This window comes from Heteronotia binoei, chromosome 7 (assembly GCF_032191835.1).
Source record: "Heteronotia binoei isolate CCM8104 ecotype False Entrance Well chromosome 7, APGP_CSIRO_Hbin_v1, whole genome shotgun sequence".
Lineage (NCBI taxonomy): Eukaryota > Metazoa > Chordata > Lepidosauria > Squamata > Gekkonidae > Heteronotia > Heteronotia binoei.
The window spans coordinates 25232217-25251709 of record NC_083229.1 but is presented as its reverse complement, the minus strand read 5'-3'; the positions used below and the strand labels follow the sequence as shown (position 1 = coordinate 25251709).

Genomic DNA, 19493 nt, shown 5'->3' with positions numbered 1-19493 from the left:
GTTTAAGATATTTGTATGCTACCTTTCTACCCAATTTAGGATCCTCAAGTCAGGGACTCTTGAGAGCTGTTCTTTCATACTTTGCATTGGATAAAGGAGAGAAGACACTCATTATTTCAAGCACCACAGCATATCATATGATATAAAGTGATTTTAAGCCCCATTTATTTCAATGGAAAAAACAGAAGCAAGTGCATATCTGACCAAGGGAGCATTGACTCTGGAAAGCTTATGCCCCCAAACTCTTATTGGTTTCTAAGATACTACTGGACTCAAATCTAGCTGGATTCGAATCTGCAGACCAACATGGCTACCCTCTGAAGCAAGTGCTTATTAGACCTAGTATTGAAATCAATGGGACTTTAGAGTTATTACGGTAAGCCACTTTAAATCATGAGGAAGGACGAAGTGTTTTAATCCATCAATTAACTAACAGTTTAACTTGGTACACTGAGCATTATGTAATGATCGCTACAAGCACAGAAAGCTTTAATGAGGGATTAGACAGATTCATGGAGGATACGTCTATCAGTGGCTACTAGTCATGATGACTCAAGGGAACCTCCACATTCAGAAGCAGTCAATCTCTGAATTCCAGAACCAGGAGACAATCTCAAGAGAAGGCCTTGGCCTCTATGACCCGTCGTTGGCCCTCCAGAAGAACTGGTTGGCCACAGGATGCAACAGGATGCTGGACTAGATGGACCAGTGGTCTGATCCAGCAGGGTTCTTCTTATGTTCTTGGCCTTGGCTCCTATGCCCTGTTATTGGCCTTCCAGAACTGTCGTATGAGACAGGATGGTGGACTAGATGGATCACTGGTCTGATCCAGCAGGTCTCTTCTTATGTTCTTATGAAGGCCTCAGCCTCTATGTCCTGTTGGCCCTCCAGAAGAACTCGATGGCCACTGTGTGAGACAGGGTGGTGGACTAGATGAACCACTGGTCTGATCCAGCAGCGCTCTTCTGACGTGATTATCAGGGTCTAGTGCTATGTTCAGTTCTGAGGCTGAAAATTTGCTACAAGATTATCTTTGCCCCATTATGTCATAAGAACTGTGTCTGGCTGCTGGTCTACTCCAACCAGTAACAACTTTCCAATGTCTTAGGCAGGATTCTCTCCCCTCCCCTGCTAACTTAGATCCTTGTAGGAAAGAAAATACAGATATCAAATATTTATAGAGACTTTGACAGGACTGGCTAAGATCCAGACCAGAAGCTTCCTAGGCTGTGTCGTTCTTAACAGCAAGTTTCTCAATGCTAATATTCAAGACCGGAGAGTCATATGGAAAAACTGCCTTGTGAAAGCACTTCTCAAATACTTGAGCACGTGATAACTTGTTATTTTTTCCCACACACGGTTAGTGAAATTGTCGTTCTCTCCCTGCCCCTTTGTTTTGGTTCTCTAATGGTGCAGACAGCTCACAAACCTATCTTCTGTGGATATTTCCCTGGTTTCCTTTGTCGGTGCAATGAAAGCACGCAAGCCTGTATGAGTCTGAACATTCGCTTTTCCTTTAAGAACCAGCTCAAACTGCTTTTGACCCAGTATTCACAAGGGAAAATGAACTTTCACGGCATCAGACTTTTCCCCAAGTATTTGTTGCTCAAGGCCGTTTCACAACTTTGTAAGCACTTTTTTGGGGAGGAAAAAAAATCAGCTTCCAAGTCCTGTTACCAGCATTCCCAGTCGCTAGGTACTCGGTTACTGTTGGTCAATTGCATTCTATCCATTTCCTCATGCTGTACAGAACAGATGTCTAATTACAGGGATTGGCCAGCAGACAGCCCGCAAACCACATACAAGTCCATAAGAAACTTTTATGTGGAACAATGACAGCCTGCATGAATCAGTCAAAATCCCTCACACAATTGCCCTGATTCTAGGCCACATAGCTGCATTCAATGGGATTCACAGCCTAGTCCTAAATAATTTTACGGGAAGCAAGCCCCCCCCCCAACAGAATTTGCTAGTAAATATGGGTAAAATGGTTCAAAATTTAAGGCTTCTAATAAAAGCAATTCAAATCCCATTGATTTCAGCTAACCTGAATCCAGACATGATGGAGGTGATGCTGGCTGATATGAGACTCTGGCGGGAACTGCCCTTGCCCGTTATGGGGGAAGATTAAATTTCATGACCTCAGGAAAGAGCCCTTACGGGTATTAGTGGATCTTTAACTTTTGTTAAACATGCAGTCAAAAAAAGAATGCTATGTTTAGAGTACAAATTATCTAACACACACACTCAATACACATATAATATAGAAGGTGTGAATGTGTGCATGTCTGTTTATGTGCGTGCGTGTGTGTGTGTGTGTAGTACCATCAAATTGCTTTCAGGACTCTCCGGCCCACCAGTGGGAGATGAGGGGCATGTTTGCCAGACCCAGTTTGGGGAATTCAAAGAGGAAAATGAAAGGAAATAGAGAAAGAGGAAGATGAGAAGGAAGAAGAAGAAAAAGAAGAAGAGGATGAGGAGATTGGATTTATACCCCACCCTTCACTACCCAAAGGAGTCTCAGAGCAGCTTACAACCTCCTTCCCTTCCCCTCCCTACAACAGACACCCTGTGAGGGAGGTGGGGCTGAGAGAGCTCTCCCAGAATTGCTCTTGAACAGAACACCTCTGTGAGAACTTGTGGCTGACTCAAGGTCACATCAGCAGGTGCATGTGGAGGAGTGGGGAATCAAACTCAGTTCTCCCAGATAAGAGTCCACGCATTTAAGCACTACACCAAGTTGGCTCTCCACTACAATGAGCTGGAGATTTGGGGATGGAGCCTGGGGAAGACAGGGACCTCTATAGGGTACAATGCCATTGAGTCCATGTTCCAAAGCATCCATTTTCTCCAGGGGAACTGATCTCTGTAGTCTGGAGATGAGCTGTAATTCTGGGGGATCCCTAGGTCCCACCTGGAGGTTGGCATCCCACTCTGACCTATGGCAATCATATGATGTAACATTCTCCCAAATGTCCTATTGTTAACTGCCTTGCTGAGATTTTGCAAACTGAGATTTTGCAAACCTTCCTTGATCAAGTCAAATCCATCTCAAGTTAGGTCTTCTTTTCCTGCTGCCTTCAACTTTTCCTAGCATTATTGTCCTTTCCCTAGAAGCTAAAATGACTAAACTGAGGCTATCATATTTTGGTCATATTATGAGAAGACAAGATAGCCTCAGTTTAGTCATTTTAGCTTCTAGGGAGAGTTCAAGTTTGATTTGATCTAGAAATACAGAACATGATGCAGTGTCAAACTATCTCCAACCCTTCTTCCCCTAATCACAAGCCAAACACCCGCAAACCACAAGCCAGACACCCATTACATAGGACGTCTGTGCACAAGCTCTTTCATATCCATTAGCTCAGCAGTTATTACAACAGCCCTGTGAGGCAGGCCTCAATTTTATGCTGGTATTGCCTACAAAGAGCTAAGGTTGCAGTTTGCTAAAGAACATAGCCGAGCACCGTGCTGGCAAATTCCTTTACAATCAGCTGCAAACGGGCTATGAGGATTGCAGTGTAAGAAATTAAAGAGTGAATTTAAGGGGAACAAAATGTGTTGTGGCAATTTGCCGCTCACTTCTCACACTTTAGTAAAGGAGCAGTTCTAAAGATAGATGGCATTAATACAAAAGATCAACAAACCTGTGATATGGTAATGCAAAATGAACACTCATGAGTCAAGAGATGCTAAACATTTAAAAACCCCTGGGGCTGTTCATTTCACTGAACAGCACACCTTACCATTGTCTTTACTGCAGTTTCAAGAAGTCAACAAGCACTGCCAAAAAAAGAACACTTCTCTGAACTTCAACAGATCGGTATCAGCAAAACTATCCAGACAATGAATGATATATCTTGACATTCCTTATCTAATCAATGTAAGATCAGTCAAAAGGAAACAGTTCAAAGCTCTTCAGCACAATTAATTGGCAGAAAAGCCTATCAATGGTTTCCAAGAGTTTCCTTTCCCCATTACATTCTAATTTCATATTAAAAGATGGAGTTCAGGGAGAGGAGAGAGCTCAGCAGGGATGTGTTGTCACTCTAGGACTTCCACTTCTCACAGACGCTATGGTGCACCATAGAGTCTGAAGCTGCCATTTGCTCCATCAGAACAGAACTCTGTAGTTTGGGAGAACAGTTGTAATTTCTCCTAGACACTATGGTATATCATAGAGTTCCCCAACTGAAGCTGCCATTTGCTCCAAGACAACTGACCTCTGTAGTCTAGAGATCAGTTACAATTCCTGGAGACTTCCAGGCCCCACTTGGAGGATGGCAACCCTCCCTATGACCTCACATTCCCTCTTGTTATGTACTGTCCGGACATGGCTACTTCCACCACACAGTCCACTGTTTGAGCAAACCAGCTCTTAGGAAAGGAAGGCCTTCTTTCAGCTTCCTGGAAATTTTAAGTGGAGTTGCTTATATTGCACTGAGAGCAAATATGGAGAACACACAGTTTGAGTGTTCATCTCAGGAAGGCAGGAAGAGAAAGGGAGAGAAAGAGAGAGAGAGAAAGAGAGAGAGAGAAAGAGAGAGAGAGAGAGAGAGAGAGAGAAAGAGAGAGAAAGAGTGAGAAAGAGAGAGAGAGAGAAAGAGAGTGAGAGAGAGAAAGAGAAAGAGAGAGAGAGAAAGAGAAAGAGAGAGAGAAAGAGAGAGAGAAGGAGAGAAAGAAAGAAAGAAAGAAAGAAAGAAAGAAAGAAAGAAAAAGAGAGAGAGAGAGAGAGAGAGAGAGAGAGAAAGAAAGAAAGAAAGAAAGAAAGAAAGAAAGAAAGAAAGAAAGAAAGAAAGAAAGAAAGAAAGAAAGAAAGAAAGAAAGAAAGAAAGAAAGAAAGAAAGAAAGACCCATTCACTAACAAAACTAGATATCGTTAACCCCTTTGATTAATTTTTTCCCATCTGGCAACAAAAGACAAAAAAATTTCTTTCTTTACTAAATGCCTAAAACCAAACAAGGTCAAAGGCCATCACAGGATTTCTGTAAATGTTCACTGGATGGATAATTCACTATCATGAGAGCCAAAGATAGCTAAGAGTAGAGGCCTGGGGGTTGCCTTAGAATGTGTCCTGTACCATGTGTCATCTTATAAGGAAATACTTTGGCCACGTAAACAACACTGCTAGGCATTCTTTGCTGTGCAGGGCCCTCACGGAGCAGCCCTAAGCTGGACAAACACAGTGCAGAGATCTAAATTCCACTCCAGCATACCTTCTGTGTTTTTCCTCTTTCCAGTTCCTTTTTACCACTGCCAGCTCTTGAAAGTTTCATGAAAACTTTATTAATAATTTGTTGTTCTTGTTGTTGTTGTTTTAAAAAAAATCATGTAGTTTTCAACAAGACACACACTCAAGACAATCACACCACCAGTATAAAAACCTCAGTAACTCTACCGGTCCCCTTTCATTTCTATGCAGCAACTATACCAATCCTCCCCAAAGGAAATGATTTCTGCACTTTGTTATCATTGGTGGTGGAAAATGTCATCAAATTGCAACCAACTTCAGCGACCTCAGTAGGACTTTTTAAGGCAAGAGACATTCAGAGGTGGTTTGCCATTGCCTGCTTCTATGCAGCACCCCTAGGTCTCCTTGGTGGTCTCACATCCAAATGTTAACCAGGGCGGACCCTGCTTAGCTTCCAAGATCTGACGAGAGAGGGTCAGCCTGGACCATCCGGGTCACAGTCTGGAAACACTACACATCCCGAGAGAAGACCATCTTGCCCAACTTCTGCAGTCCATGCCAGTGTTCCCTCTTAGCTGAGTTAGGGTGAGCTAGCTCACAGTTTTTTAGCCTCTGGTTCATGCATTTTTATCTTCGCTCATGAAAAATGGCCCCAGAGCAAACTAATTCATGCAGTAGTTCACAACTTTCATGCCAGCAGCTCACACAAAGTAGAATTTCTGCTCGCAAGACTCCACAGCTTAGAGGGATGGTGGCTCAGTGGTAGAGCATCTGCTTGGGAAGCAGAAGGTCCCAGGTTCAATCCCTGGCATCTCCAACTAAAAAGGGTTGAGGCAAGTAGGCCAGAGAAACCTCAGCTTGAGACCCTGGAGAGCCGTTGCCAGTCTGAGTAGACAATACTGACTTTGATGGACCAAGGGTCTGATTCAGTATAAGGCAGCTTCATATGTTCATATGTTCAAGGGAACATTGGTCCATACCACCCACGACAGCAAAGGAAGACATGTTTCCATACACCAGGGAGGAGGGGACTTAGGTCAGGGGTGTCCAACATGTGGCACAAGAGCCAAATCCAGTCCCTGGAGACCTCCTATCAGGCCCATGAACAACTCACTGTCATCTGCTTCCTACTCTCTCTCTTGCTTCCTTCTGCTACACCGCTTGCTTTGCCAGGCTTGCTCAATCACATAGGAGCTACAGAACAAAGCCTCTCTTTTCTCCACTGGCTTACAAGCACATGAAGCAACTTTTGTACAAAAGCTTGCAATGCCCAGCCTTTTCATGTTTTCCCCTGGGTCTTAGGCTCAAAGCACTGTCCTGTAATGAATGTCAATAAATCAAAAGTAGATTTAAAACTTACACACACCTAAACAACACCTGAACAGTATACTCAAGATTGCTACAGCACAAACACTGTTTCCAGATTTTGATGCAATAATTCAGAACAAGATGTGTCAGTTAATCTTTAATTGTGCTTACGTCCTTCATAAAGTTTAGATCTCCGCCATCTGGCATTACATTTTATGACACACATGGCCTGTCCCAACAAGGTCTCACTTATGTTGAATCCAGCCCTCATAAAAAATGAGTTTGACACCCCTGACTCAGGGGTCCCCCCCACCCACAATCATTTTCAAGCTACTGCAACATATGATTGACAAAAATATGTAAGGAAGAGAATTAATTATGTTTTTGCGTATTTATTCGCAAGTCTAACTATTCCCAGGTCTGAAAATTAAAATCTGCAGTTGAGCAATACAGATTACCTTTGTTTAAAGGCACCGGAGTGATCAGGCCAACTACGGCGAACAATAGGAGAGAGGGGGGGGGAAGCCCCCCACAAATGTATTTCTTTAAATGGAAGTTACAGAGACTCTATATATTCTGCTGCTTCCTGGATTTTAAACCAACATGCAGAGGAAAATGATGCAGGAAGTGGCGCTTGGGGCTGCTGCACACTCAGTGGCACAAGCATGGGCGCCCAGCTGCTTCTCTCTGCACCACTTCATTAACAATCCCTGCCTGTCATCAGGAAGGACAAAGGTGCCCCAAAGCTGCCACTAAACACACATGATCCCTTAAACCTCACAGATTAAAGATAATAATGACTTTGGAGCCCGAAGGATTTCAGGTGCTTCTAAAACACAATGCCATCCCACTCCTGGCAACAGAGAAGTTCAACCAGGGAGAGAAAGAGAGGATCAAACTAATCCGGGAGGAACCCTTTTGGGCATCTCCACAGACCTGACTGCTTCTTTAAAAGGTAAAGGTAGTCCTCTGTGAAAGCACCAGTCGTTTCCAACTCTGGGGTGACGTTGCATCATGATGTTTTAACGACAGCCTTTTTACAGCCTTCCCCAGTCATCTACACTTCCCCTCAGCAAGCTGGGTACTCATTTGACCAACCTCGGAAGGGTGGAAGGCTGAGTCAACCTCGAGCCAGCTACCTGAAACCAGCTTCCACCAGGATTGAACTCAGGTCATGAGCAGAGAGCTCAGACTGCAGTACTGCAGCTTTACCACTCTGCGCCACGGGGCTTCTTACTGTGGTGCAATTTGTAAAGTGTTTCCAATATATGAAGGAAACAGGATACAGGGAACCACACTGAGGATCCAACAGGACCAGCATGACTAACAGGACCAGCTGCCATAAAAAGTCCTAAGGGCTCAGGTCCAAAAGCTAAGAAGTACCTGAGGCAGGTGGGATGGGGAAGGCCACAGAGATGGTCAAAGCAGCATCCCCCTGCCCAGTCTGAGTGAACAGTAGCCTGTCTGAAAGTTTGACAGCGAGCAGTGGAACTGTGACAGGCTCCCCAGTGTCACCTGACTCCCAGGCACAAAACATTTTGGGCCAAGGTACCACTGTCCCAGTTCTGCCCTTGGCAAGAAGTTCTGGCCACACCGGAACCTAGGGGACACTGCCTGACCCAGTGCTGACCGCACAGCACCAGATACTTTGGATGCCTGAGGTGTTTTGTTCCTGCCCTTTTGTTTGGCACCACAGGCCTTTAGCAAATCAGCAATTCCCTCTGGCTTGCTATGGATTCCTTCTGGCCTCCACAAGTTCGCTACACAGTGTACTCTCCAGCATGGAGAGGGAGAAAGTCTCTTGTCAAAACGCCTAATCTTTGGCTCCCATAGGAAACAAAACTGCCATTCAGAGAGCTCAAAAGCTACAACATGTCCAGGCTGGTTTGTGATTGTTGCAGCTATGGAAAAGTACTTAAGAAAACAGCCTTTGCTCACGTCAGTCAACTTAACAGCAAAGGCCAAACTCTCTCCAAGGTTACACCCACATCGTCCGTTTATCCTCACCGACTGTACAGGAATTTGTCCACTAAAGCCATTCCCTTTGTGCTCTCTGATAGGGCAGAAATCCCTAGAAGATGCTTTACTTGCCAGAGGGAGCAATCCCAAACAGGTCTATGCAGAAGTCAGTCCCATTCTGAGAAATGGGACCTACGCTCCCACAGAAGTGTTCTTAGGACCGCAGCCAGAAGGATATAGCAGCTAATCAGATTCAGGTAAAGTATACTGTATGGGAAAATCCAAATGTGTGATTTTAAATTATGTGGTTTAAAACAAAACCCTGCACACATTTTAATCTGTGTGTTGTTTTTTGTGTCCCCCCCGCCCCCAATTCTCTGTGTGTTTTAATTGTGATGGTGGAAATTGCTGTAAAGTTACAACTGACTTCTGATGGCAAGCTAGGGTTTTCAAGGCAAGAGATGTTCAGAGGTGGTTTGCCATTGCCTGCCTCTGTGTAGGGACCCTGGTATTCCTTGGAGGTCTCCTATCCCAATACTAGCCAGAGCCGACCCTGCTTCACTGCAGTGAAGAGTTGGGGCTAGCCTGGGCTACCTGAGGCGATCTTTCAAGTGAATGAATGACTGAAAAGTCAGCTAGATGGTTTTTAAGGATTACATACTGCTGTGATCACTTTCCACTAAGGTTGCCAACAGGCCGGGTGGGGTGTGTGTGGAAATCTCCCCTCCCTTTTAATAGAGGCTTAATGTGTAGAAATGGGCAGCTGCAGCTTTTCACGGCATGGAGATAAACTAAATCACCAGATAAACAACATCTCAGGAAGTCTCTATAAAACGAGCAAAACTTTCTTCCTTCAGGCTGGTAATGACCCTACTTTCCACTGGGACAAGATACAAAGTTCAATGGCACACATAGCTATTTAATTCATTTATACCCCATCTTTCTTCCCAGTGGGATCCCAGACTTATAGCATTCTCCTCTCTTCAATTTTACCCTCACGACAACCCTGTGAGGTAGGGTTAGGCTGAGAATGTGTGGCTATAGTTTGGGATAGTGGTTAAGCACACTGACTCTTATTTGGGAGAACCAGGTTTGATTCTCCACATGCATCTGTTGGAGTGACCTTGGGTTAGTCACAAGCTCTCAGAGCTGTTCTCTCAAGAGCATGTGGGGAGGGGAAGGGAAAGAAGACCGTAAGCCGCTCTGAGACTCCTTCGAGTACTGAAGGGCGAGGTATAAATCCAGTCTCCTCCTCCCCACAGATTCGAGTCTAATACTTCTAAACACACCACACTGGTTCACAGTGCTAAGATGGACACTTCCAGTTCTGAGGTTGTCCCAAGACTGAGACCAAGTTAAAGCGATGACTCTGCACATTTTTTAAAAGTCTTCAGTCAATACATATCGCTTACTCCTTATTCCTTCCCACAGCAGAATCTCCAGAAGAACTGGTGTGTAGAAATCCCACGTAAAATTATTAGCATGTAGCAGGGTATTTTTTGAGCAGGAATGCAGTTCCGCTGGCTTGGCGTCAGGGGATGTGGCCTAATATCCAAATGAGTTCCTGCTGAGCTTTTTCTACAAAAAGTAATGTGTGAAACAATTGTGACATCAGGAGTGCGGCCTAATATGCAAATGAATACCTGCTGGGCATTTTCTACAAGAAAAGCCCTGGTATGCAGAAATTTTGCGTATATGGATTTACCTGATCTCATCAGATCTCAGATGGTTCAGCCCAGATTATTACGTAGATGAGGAGACCACCAACAAAGTCTTGCGGTGCTACACAGAGGCAGGCAATAGCAAACTACCTCCTTTCTTGCCTTGAAAAAAACAGCATAATTTTTTTTTACAAGATGAGACACAGATATTGAAGTTACTTCGTTTAGCTAGTATATAACAGTAAAAATCACAATCTAGTCATCCCACACTTTCTCCAAGGACTTTATCTTCACTGTACATGCATGAGGTAGGTTAAACTGAGAGAAACTGACTCACTGAAAGACACCCAGTAAGCTGAGTAAGAATCAGAATCCAGGTCTCCCTAATCCATGACTGGCTTTATCAGGGAAAAGTGGTGTTTAAATCACTGTGAATTTAATGGAACGTAAGCGATCTTCTTCACAGGTTGTGCTCACAGCCTATACATGGTCTGGTATTACAAGAATGCTGCCACTCTGAACTTTAAAAATGTTTCCATCCCTCATTATTTTGTGGAAGACTGAAACATCATGACAACTGCACATCCTCAGACAGCTCAGGAAGTACTAAAAAAACCCCTCCAAAACACATTACGTTTTCTAAACTAGTAAAATTTACAAGCCAACCTTCTTATTTTGACAGACAGAGAACCATTCTAAACATGCATACTTAGCAGTACACCCCATTCACTGAAACCTTATTTGTCTTTATAATGATGTAAACAGGGCCAATGTCAGCATTCCCTGAGGAGGAGCAGCTGTCGAGGGCCAAAAGCTCCAGGTGAGTCCTTCTGCCACTGATTCCACCACCTGCCCTTCCCCAGCCTGCTCAATTGGAAGTGCTTTGCTGCCAGAGCTCCTGGCTTCACACGATTCCCAGCATTAGCTATTGAGACACTCTACGTTGCTCAAACTGCCCAGCAGAGTCGGAGAAAAGGCCCACAGGGAGGGTTGAGCGTGGGAAGGTTTGTAAATGGGTATAGGAAAAATGCACAGGTGGGGGGCACATAAGTGGGTGGGACAGGAAGCAGAAGGAGGGCTTGGTATGCAGAGGAAGGAGGGGGAATCCTGGATATTCCGCACACACTCCAAAAACTGGGAGTCAGGCCTGGATGCAAATAGAACTGCAGGCTTTGTGACCCCGATCGATCCCTAAGTGTGGCCTACCTTGCAGGATTGTTTTGTGCATAAAATGAGGACTATGTATACCGTCTCAGGCTCTTTCAAGGACAGGCAGCATTAAAAGTTCATAAACACTTTAAAATCCATCGAAGTTCATCAAAACTAACTTTACCTCCACTGAACTTAAAGTAAAGGTAGTCCCTTGTGCAAGCACCGGTCGTTTTTGACTCTGGGGTGACGCTGCTTTCACAATGTTTTCACGGCAGACTTTTTCGGGTTGGTTTGCCATTGCCTTCCCCAGTCATCTACACTTTCCCCCCAGCAAGGTGGATACTCATTTTACCAACCTCGGAAGGATGGGCTGAGTCAACCTGGAGCCAACTACCTGAACCAGCTTCCGCTGGGATCGAACTGGCCTGGTTTTGTCTCAATCATCTGGAAAACCCTACATGGAACTGAAACACATTTTCAGTAGCACACCTGAAGTCTCTGTTGAACATCAGAGCTGCAGAGAGTGGTCCGCCGAGACACTTGCTGTTCCGGAGTGAGACTTGCAGCTGACACTAGGGAAAGCACAGTGGAAGGGCCTTTGGTCCCAGGTTCAATCCCCAACACCTCCAATTAAAAGGAGCAAGTAGTAGGTGATGTGAAAGACTTGACAGCAAAAGCCAATCTGAGCAGGCAATAAAATAAAGGTAGTCCCCTGTGCAAGCACCAGTCATTTCCATCTCTGGGATGATGTTGCTTTCACATTTTCACGGCAGACCTTTTACAGGGTGGTTTGTCATTGCCTTCCCCAGTCATCTACACTTTCCCCCCAGCAAGCTGGGGACTCATTTTACTGACCTCAGAAGGATGGAAGGCTGAGTCAACCTGGAGCCAGCTACCTGAACCCAGCTTCCACTGGGATCGAACTCAGGTCATGAGCAGAGCTTAGGACTGCAGTACTGCAGCTTTAACTCTCTGCACCACAGGGCTCTTCAAGCAGGCAATAGTGATCTTGATAAACCAATGGTCCGGCTCAATGTAAGGAAATATATATATATGTTCATGTATGGCACTTAAAACGTTTGCAAACTGCTATAATTGATCCAATAACAGACTGCATTTTATGTCTTTTGTAACTTTGGATGCCATCCACTGTTCTTTTCCAAACAGGTATCCTTATCTGAACAAACTCTTTTCCAAAAAACAAAAGAGGCGTTTGGGGGTGGTAGCTGTCTTCACAAATGCTAGCGAACAGAAAGAGGTCAAGAACCTCTTGTACAATGCACTTGAGTGCAAGCAAGTTATCACCAAGGGCATTTTCTCTCTCCACAAACACAGAACGGACGTCTGTTCCTTCATTTCCTAGAGGCTTGAAACGAACTTTGACAAAACACTGGGGAAAAAAACAGAAGAGCAGTGGGGGAAATCTTTTTTCCCCCTTTCAAATATAGCTTCAAAATCTTTTGTTTTTTGCTGTCAAGTCACCAATGACTTGTAGCAACCCTGCAGGGAAGGTGACCAAGCTGTGGCTCTCAAAGCCCCCACTGCCCAGTTGGCTGGCTTGGAGAAGGCATCTGTCTCTTTAAATCACTTCTCCAAGCCAAGCTAGACAATGGCTTGGAGAATGCATTTAAAGTTAAAGTTGCTTTCTTTCCACCTCCCTTTCCCTATTTATTTGCCTGCCTGCCTCCCTTCCTTTCTGCCCTCAAACATCTGATGTTCATGTCTTGCAGCTCTCAAACATCTGATGTTTATTCTATACGGTTCTTACATTAAACAAGTTTAGATACTTCTGCCTGTAGGGTTTTCAAGGCAAGAGATTTTCAGAGGTAGTTTGCCATAGCCTGCCTCTGTGTCACAACCCTGGTGGTCTCCCATCCAAATACTAACCAACCCTGCTTAGTTTCTGACAAGAAGTAGCTAAACTGGCCCAGTCAGGCCAAAATCTTCAGAACCTCAAAACTGGGGGCAGAGGATGATGATTTCGGGTCTTCTAGGCCTGTGGTAGACAGCTCCTGTCTTCAGCTCATTCGAAGTTGTTCCTCACAGAGTCCCAGAATTCTTGGGGCAAAGATGGAGAAACTATGGGACTGCTGTAAGCCAGAGCTGGGCACAAGTTTTTGGGGGGCTGGGCATGATACTCCCCTCCAGTGCTCCGCTTCACTGTGTCAGCCCCTTGCCCATCTAAACACACCCTCCCAGAGGAAGAAGTGGAGCGTGACCCTTTTCCATTCCTTTAAGCCACGTTAGCACCAGTGAGGAGTATGAAAGAGCTGTGTGCTCTTGCCACCCCAGCTTTCCTCTTGGAAAAGATGCTCGAAGGAATCAGGACAACGCTCTCTCTTGCACAGCAAAGGTGAAAACTGAAAGAGGCACAAAATAGTTGAAATCTGCTGCCTCTCCAAAGGAAATGGAGAGACTGTGAACATCATAAGGACACCTAAGATGACCTCTCACTCCTGGTGGGAGCGGATGGACCCAGTCGTCTTGGGCTGGCTGAATTTCTGCCAGGTTGTGGCTTTGGAAGATGCCTGTTCATGCCAACCATTGACACTGGCCCTGCTGTTTGACTTGGCTTCCTGCAGTGACTGTGTGTGTGTGTGCAGAGCTGTCAAATCACAGCCAATTTATGGCATCCCTGTAGTATTTTCAAGGCTAAAGATTGCCTGCCTGTGCCTAAGCGACCCCGGAATTCCTTGGTAGCAGGGGTGGAATTCTAGCAGGAGCTTCTTTGCATATTAGGCCACACACCCCTGATGTAGCCAATCCTCCAAGAGCTTACAAAAAAGAGCCCTGTAAGCTCTCGGAGGATTGGCTACATCAGGGGGTGTGGCCTAATATGCAAAGGAGCTCTTGCTAGAATTCCACCCCTGCTTGGTAGTCTCCCATCTAAATACTAACCAGAGCTGATACCCGCTTAGAGATTCTGAGATTTGATGAGATTCCGCTATCCAGGTCAGGACCGAAGAGACTGCTCCTGGTCATATATGAAGTTTCCAAATGGATCACCATGTTAGTCTGTGGCCCCAAAATTAAGTGAGAGTCCACTGGCCCCTTAAAGGCGAAGATAATTTATCCTGGCACAAGCTTTCATGAGTCAGAGCTGACACCATCAGATGCACAGCGATACCTCTGTGACTTCCTGCTGTATCTCCCTTTGCCCTGCATTCAATTTTACAGGCTGACTATCTATCCACAGTTGGAAGTGTCTCACCTCTGCGCTGAGTGGACTGATTACTCTTTGGATGGGATTTTATTTTGAGCCGGCCTCTCTTTGTATTACACATAACCTACCTGCCCCACCTTACGCACTTCCTTGTGTATATAAATTCACACTCCTATGCACTTGATAAAGAGAGCTCTGTGTCCTGAAAGCTGATGCGGGAATAAATTTGGTTAGTCTTTGAGGTACTGCCGGACTCATGTTTTATTTTTCAGTTCAAACCGAGGCAGATTCTGGGTAGAGCTTAGATGGGCAGCCTTGTCATTTACATACAGTCTTTAATCTCTGTGATTTTGGGGTTGAGGTGTGCTGCTGTATTTCTGATTTCCCACAACCTGTACAGTCTTTTCTCTCCACGTTTAAGGGACATCACCAACCACGGGGGAGGGGGGGGAGGATGTCCTGCCACTCTAAACAAAGTTTAACTATGTAGAAATAGGCACTGAATCTTCTCACAGAGAAGGAAATAAAAGTGATAAAGGTATGGGACCTGCACACCTTAGGAACCGCCTTTCCCCACAAGTTCCCCAGAGAGCACTTCGGTCAGGGTCACAAAATCTGCTCTCAATTCCTGGCCTTAAAGAGGCCAGGCTCATGACAACTAGAGGCAGGGCCTTTTCTGTTGTAGCCCCATGCTGGTGGAACGAGCTCCCTGAGGAGGTTAGGGCCCTGCAAGAGCTCGGACAGTTCGCAGGGCCTGTAAAATGGTGATCTTCCACCAGGCATTTGTAAATTAAGATCACAGGCTACAACAGATTCCGAAACAACTGGGCCACCTCTAGCATGAACCTAAGATCGGTCTTTCTATAGAACAGCCAGCTGGAACAATAAAATAGAAAAATTCAAAGATCGTCATAGCACTTGAAATGGGTTGACTTTTTATGTTTGTATATTTTAATGTGATTTTATATTCCATGCATTTACATGAATGTGTAAGCTGCCCTGAGCCTGCTTTCATAGGGAGGGCAGGATATAAATTGAAATAAATAAATAAATGAGTGTCTGTTAAAGGGGAAAGACATTTATTCTTCAGGCTGTTGGGTGATTAAGGGCACTTTTTCCCCGTTTAGAATGCTTCATCTATAAAAATTGTTAAAGCAGACTCAAAAGCTGATTTTAAATACAATTCTACACAATACAGGTTTTTTACTTTTATGCTCATATTTCAGGAGTGGCAAATGCAAAAGTTGAATTAAATTTATGAAAACTGCACAACTGAACTGTAGTCTTTTTAAAAAAAAAAAACCAACCAGTATTCAGATACAAGGGGTGGGGGCAAGTAATGAAGCAGCATATGCTTTTGTCAGAGAGCTCTGATCCTCCGACCCACTACTGAAACAGATTAGGTGGCAAAGTTCTAGTGGTCAGAAAGACAGAGGTGTGACTTTGGCTTATTTAACCACTTCAGTTTCATAGGGCAGTTTAAGCACAAGGTCGATTCTCTGCTAAGTACCCCTGATAGTCACAGAACCATAGAGTTGGAAGGGACCCCTGGGGTCATCAAGTCCAACCCCCTGCACCATGCAGTCTTGGTTGATGTGAATTTTTTAAAAATCTGCCACAGATTTTGCAAAATTCTTAATCCTGTTTTTTCTTGGATCTGTTTGAACATGTCTGGTTAGAGGCCCCTGAAATACCCCAAACTAACACTGAAGAGGTCTTTGCATAGTGCTTCTTCTGTTGTTCCAAATTCACACTGTCCCCCCCACCCACCCACCCCTGCTCCACAAAGTATGGTGATGCATTTACTTCACTATTTGCCATGTTTGCAGAAAATTTCCTCTACTGTAGTTCTTATTCCGGAAGATTTCTTTTAAAAAAATTACCCTGTTTCAAGTCCAACCCAGGTAAATTTGCACTGCTCACTCCCTCTCTTGCGCTCTTGATTTCATATCCCAGAGCAGCTGCCAGACTGGGCCACGAAGAATGAAGGCAAGGCCAGTGGAAGGAATACGTAATCCTTTCTACAATGCTGCTCTTTTCTGCTCACAACCAGGGTCTCCAAGCATTTGCCTCGCTTCTGCTACTGAAGGAAAGTACAGAAGAGCTGTGAGCGAATGCTGAAAAGGGGACAGGAACAAAGGCACTGTTCTAGATCTTGGTTTGAATGTTGGGTTAAGCCCCCTGAACCTGTTTTATGTGTCTGGACTCAGCCCAGGAATGGGTAAAATATAACAGAGAATGCTTGAGCGCATACACAGAGGGCCTCTCACCTATGCATTCGCCACAACAAGATTTCTACCTCCTGAGATTAGGAAACAGGGCAGGGGGGACAACTTCTAGTAATGTTTAAACACAGGCAAACGAAGCTGATTCGAACACAACCTCAGCAGATCTTGTGTATGCCTGAATTCAACCCTAGCCAGAAATGATAAGGAGGTTATAATACAGTCACTGACAGATTAGCTCACGAGCAGCTATTATTACAGAATAAAAGTTTGTTTTCTCTCTTCAACAATACTAAAATTGGAAGGGGGGGAGGTTAAGATGCAATTAAGTAGGAAAAGGAAAGGAAAGGTCCCCTGTGCAAGCACCAGTCGTTTCCGACTCTGGAGTGACGTTGCTTTCACGGCAGACTTTTTATGGGGTGGTTTGCCATTGCCTTCCCCAGTCATCTACACTTTCCCCCCAGCAAGCTGGGTACTCATTTTACCGACCTCGGAAGGATGGAAGGCTGAGTCAACCTGGAGCCGGCTACCTGAAAATCCAGCTTCCGCCGGGGATCGAACTCAGATCGTGAGCAGAGCTTAGGACTGACTTATGGAGTCTGCTGCTCCAAGTTGTGTCTAGGGCCACTAATGTTCAGTGGCAACAAAAGGAGACCAGACAAAGTAATTGAGGACAGGTCTATCCATAGGCACCAGCTCTTACAGGTAAAAATCAAACCTTCATGTTCAAAGGCAGTGCATCTCTGAATGTCACCTGCTGGGAATGGGGACAAGATAACGAGGCATTGCTTTCACTTCCCACTAGGGTTGCCAAGTCTGTGTTGGAAAATACCTGAAGACTTTGGGGGTGAAGCCAGGAGAGAGTGGAGTTTGGGGAGGGGAGGGGCCTCAGTGTAGTACAATGCCATAGAGTCCACCCTTCAAAGCAGCCATTTTCTCCAGGGGAGCTGATCTCTGCCAGCTGGAGGTCAATTGTAAAAGTGGGAGATCTCCAGGTCCCATCTGGAGGCTGACAACTCTACTTTCCCACCTGTGGGCTTCTGCAGAGATATCCAGTAGCTACTGCAAAAAGAAGGCACGGTACTAGATGGATCCTTGGTTTTCCCCAACAGGGTTCTTAATTAGAGGGAGGCATAGCATGTATTGGCAAGTGCTGGTTCCACTTCGGACCCAATCTACCCTACAATTCTCCACCTGCTGAAAACATAGCATAATCCACATACGTGCTTTGGCTGCAATCCTATGCATATTTACTTAGCAGTAAGTCCTACAGCTCTCTCGAGTCCATCTCACACATTACTGGGGGAACACCGTTTTTTCATCAGCCCCTTGCATGATTCCGCAGTAAAACCATATAGCGTGAAAGGAAAACACATGTCCGAAAACACACACTGCAGCATTTGCAGCGTCATTTCCCACATGAAACACCCTGAGTCACATAAGTCATTCTTTCAACCTTCTCCCCTCACCCTTGGCAAGTGTTAGAGTGACTTCCAAGTACACTGTAGGTAGCTACGGCCAAAGAAATTAAAGTTTCAAAGCCTGCAAGGTCCAAAGGTGCGAATGCCTTTAAGCCTATGCAAAGAACCCGTTCCCAGCAAAGCCACGAGTTCTTACACCAAAAGTCAGGCTCCCAGAAGCTTTTAAAAATAATTTTGGCAGGAGAAAGTGGGGGGGGGGGGGGGGAAGAGCGGGGAGATCAATTCCCTCCCCCCAAAGAAGCCCTTTAACCCCTTACCTTCCAGCAGGACTTCCTTGCCCGCCCTCTTGAGCGCCTGCACGGCTTCATCGTGGGTGGCGTCCCGCAGGTCTGTCCCGTTGACGGCCAGGATGGCATCCCCGACGTAGAGCGCCTGGGTCTGGTCGGCCGCCAGCCCCTTGAAGATCTTGCTGATGAGGATGGGCATCTTGTTCTCCTTGCCCCCCTTGATGCTGATGCCCAAGCCGCCCATCTCTTGCTTCAGCACCTTGACGCACCGCTTCTTGTTGGAGATGGCTTCGGGGACTTGCTCGGGCAGGTCGGTGAAAGCCGTGCGCACTCCGCCGCCCAGCCCCGGTTGAGGGCTGCCGCCGCTGCCCCCGGGCGGGGATTCGGGAGACCCGGGGCCGGCAAGGTTGCCAGCGGCGGCGCCCCCGAGGGGCACCGTCGCGGCTGCCCCTCGGGCGCAAAAGGTCCCATTGGCGTTGCCGCCGGCTGCCCCGAGGCCGTTGTAAGCGGGCCCCTCCTCGCTGCTCAGCACCAGCGCCTCGTCGCTCAAGTTGACCAGCACTCGGTGCCACCGGTCGCGCACCAAAACTTCCAGCGCGCCGCTCCGGAGCAGCCGCCCGCCGACGCCGCCTCCCCCTCCGGCCGCCGCTACCGCCATCTTTGGAGCATTTCTTAAAACGCCATGTGATTGTGTGGGGCGAGAGAGAAGGGGCAAAACTGCGCGCGGAGTGGGGGAAGCCGGCGAGGGCGCGCGTAAAAACGAGCGGCGCACTTTTGCTCCGCTCTGGAGAGGCTGGCGGGGAGGAGGAGACGGAGGAGGGGCAAGAGGCGAGCCCCGGAGCGCTTCCCAGCCCTGCGGCGTGGCGAGGGGAGGGGAGGAGCGTCGAGCTGGAGGACGAGGAGGAGGAGGGGTGCGGGGGGGGGGGGGAAAGTAAGGAACTCCGGGCCGAGAGAAGCGCAAGGTCGCCGGAGTTGGCCCTGGGCCGTTGCAAACAGTGGGATCTCTCCACGCGTGCCGGAGCCTCCGGGGCTGTCTGGGTGGAAAGCACTCCCAGCCCGCGTTGGGCAGGGCGCGCCCTGAGTTCGAGGCTTTGCCCGGGGGTGACCTTGGAAGGGGGCTTGGAA

The 19493-nt window shown here is 46.4% G+C and overlaps 1 protein-coding gene across 1 annotated transcript in view; it reads right to left on the bottom strand.

Moving 5' to 3' along the window:
• SNTB1 (syntrophin beta 1) overlaps positions 1–19069 on the bottom strand; it is a 134443-nt gene extending 115374 nt beyond the window's left edge. The window contains exon 1 of the mRNA XM_060243260.1: positions 18399–19069. Coding sequence (XP_060099243.1) covers positions 18399–19026 — 628 coding nt within the window. The 5' untranslated portion in view covers positions 19027–19069. The remainder of the gene's footprint in view (positions 1–18398) is intronic.
• Between the last annotated feature and the right edge of the window lie 424 nt (positions 19070–19493).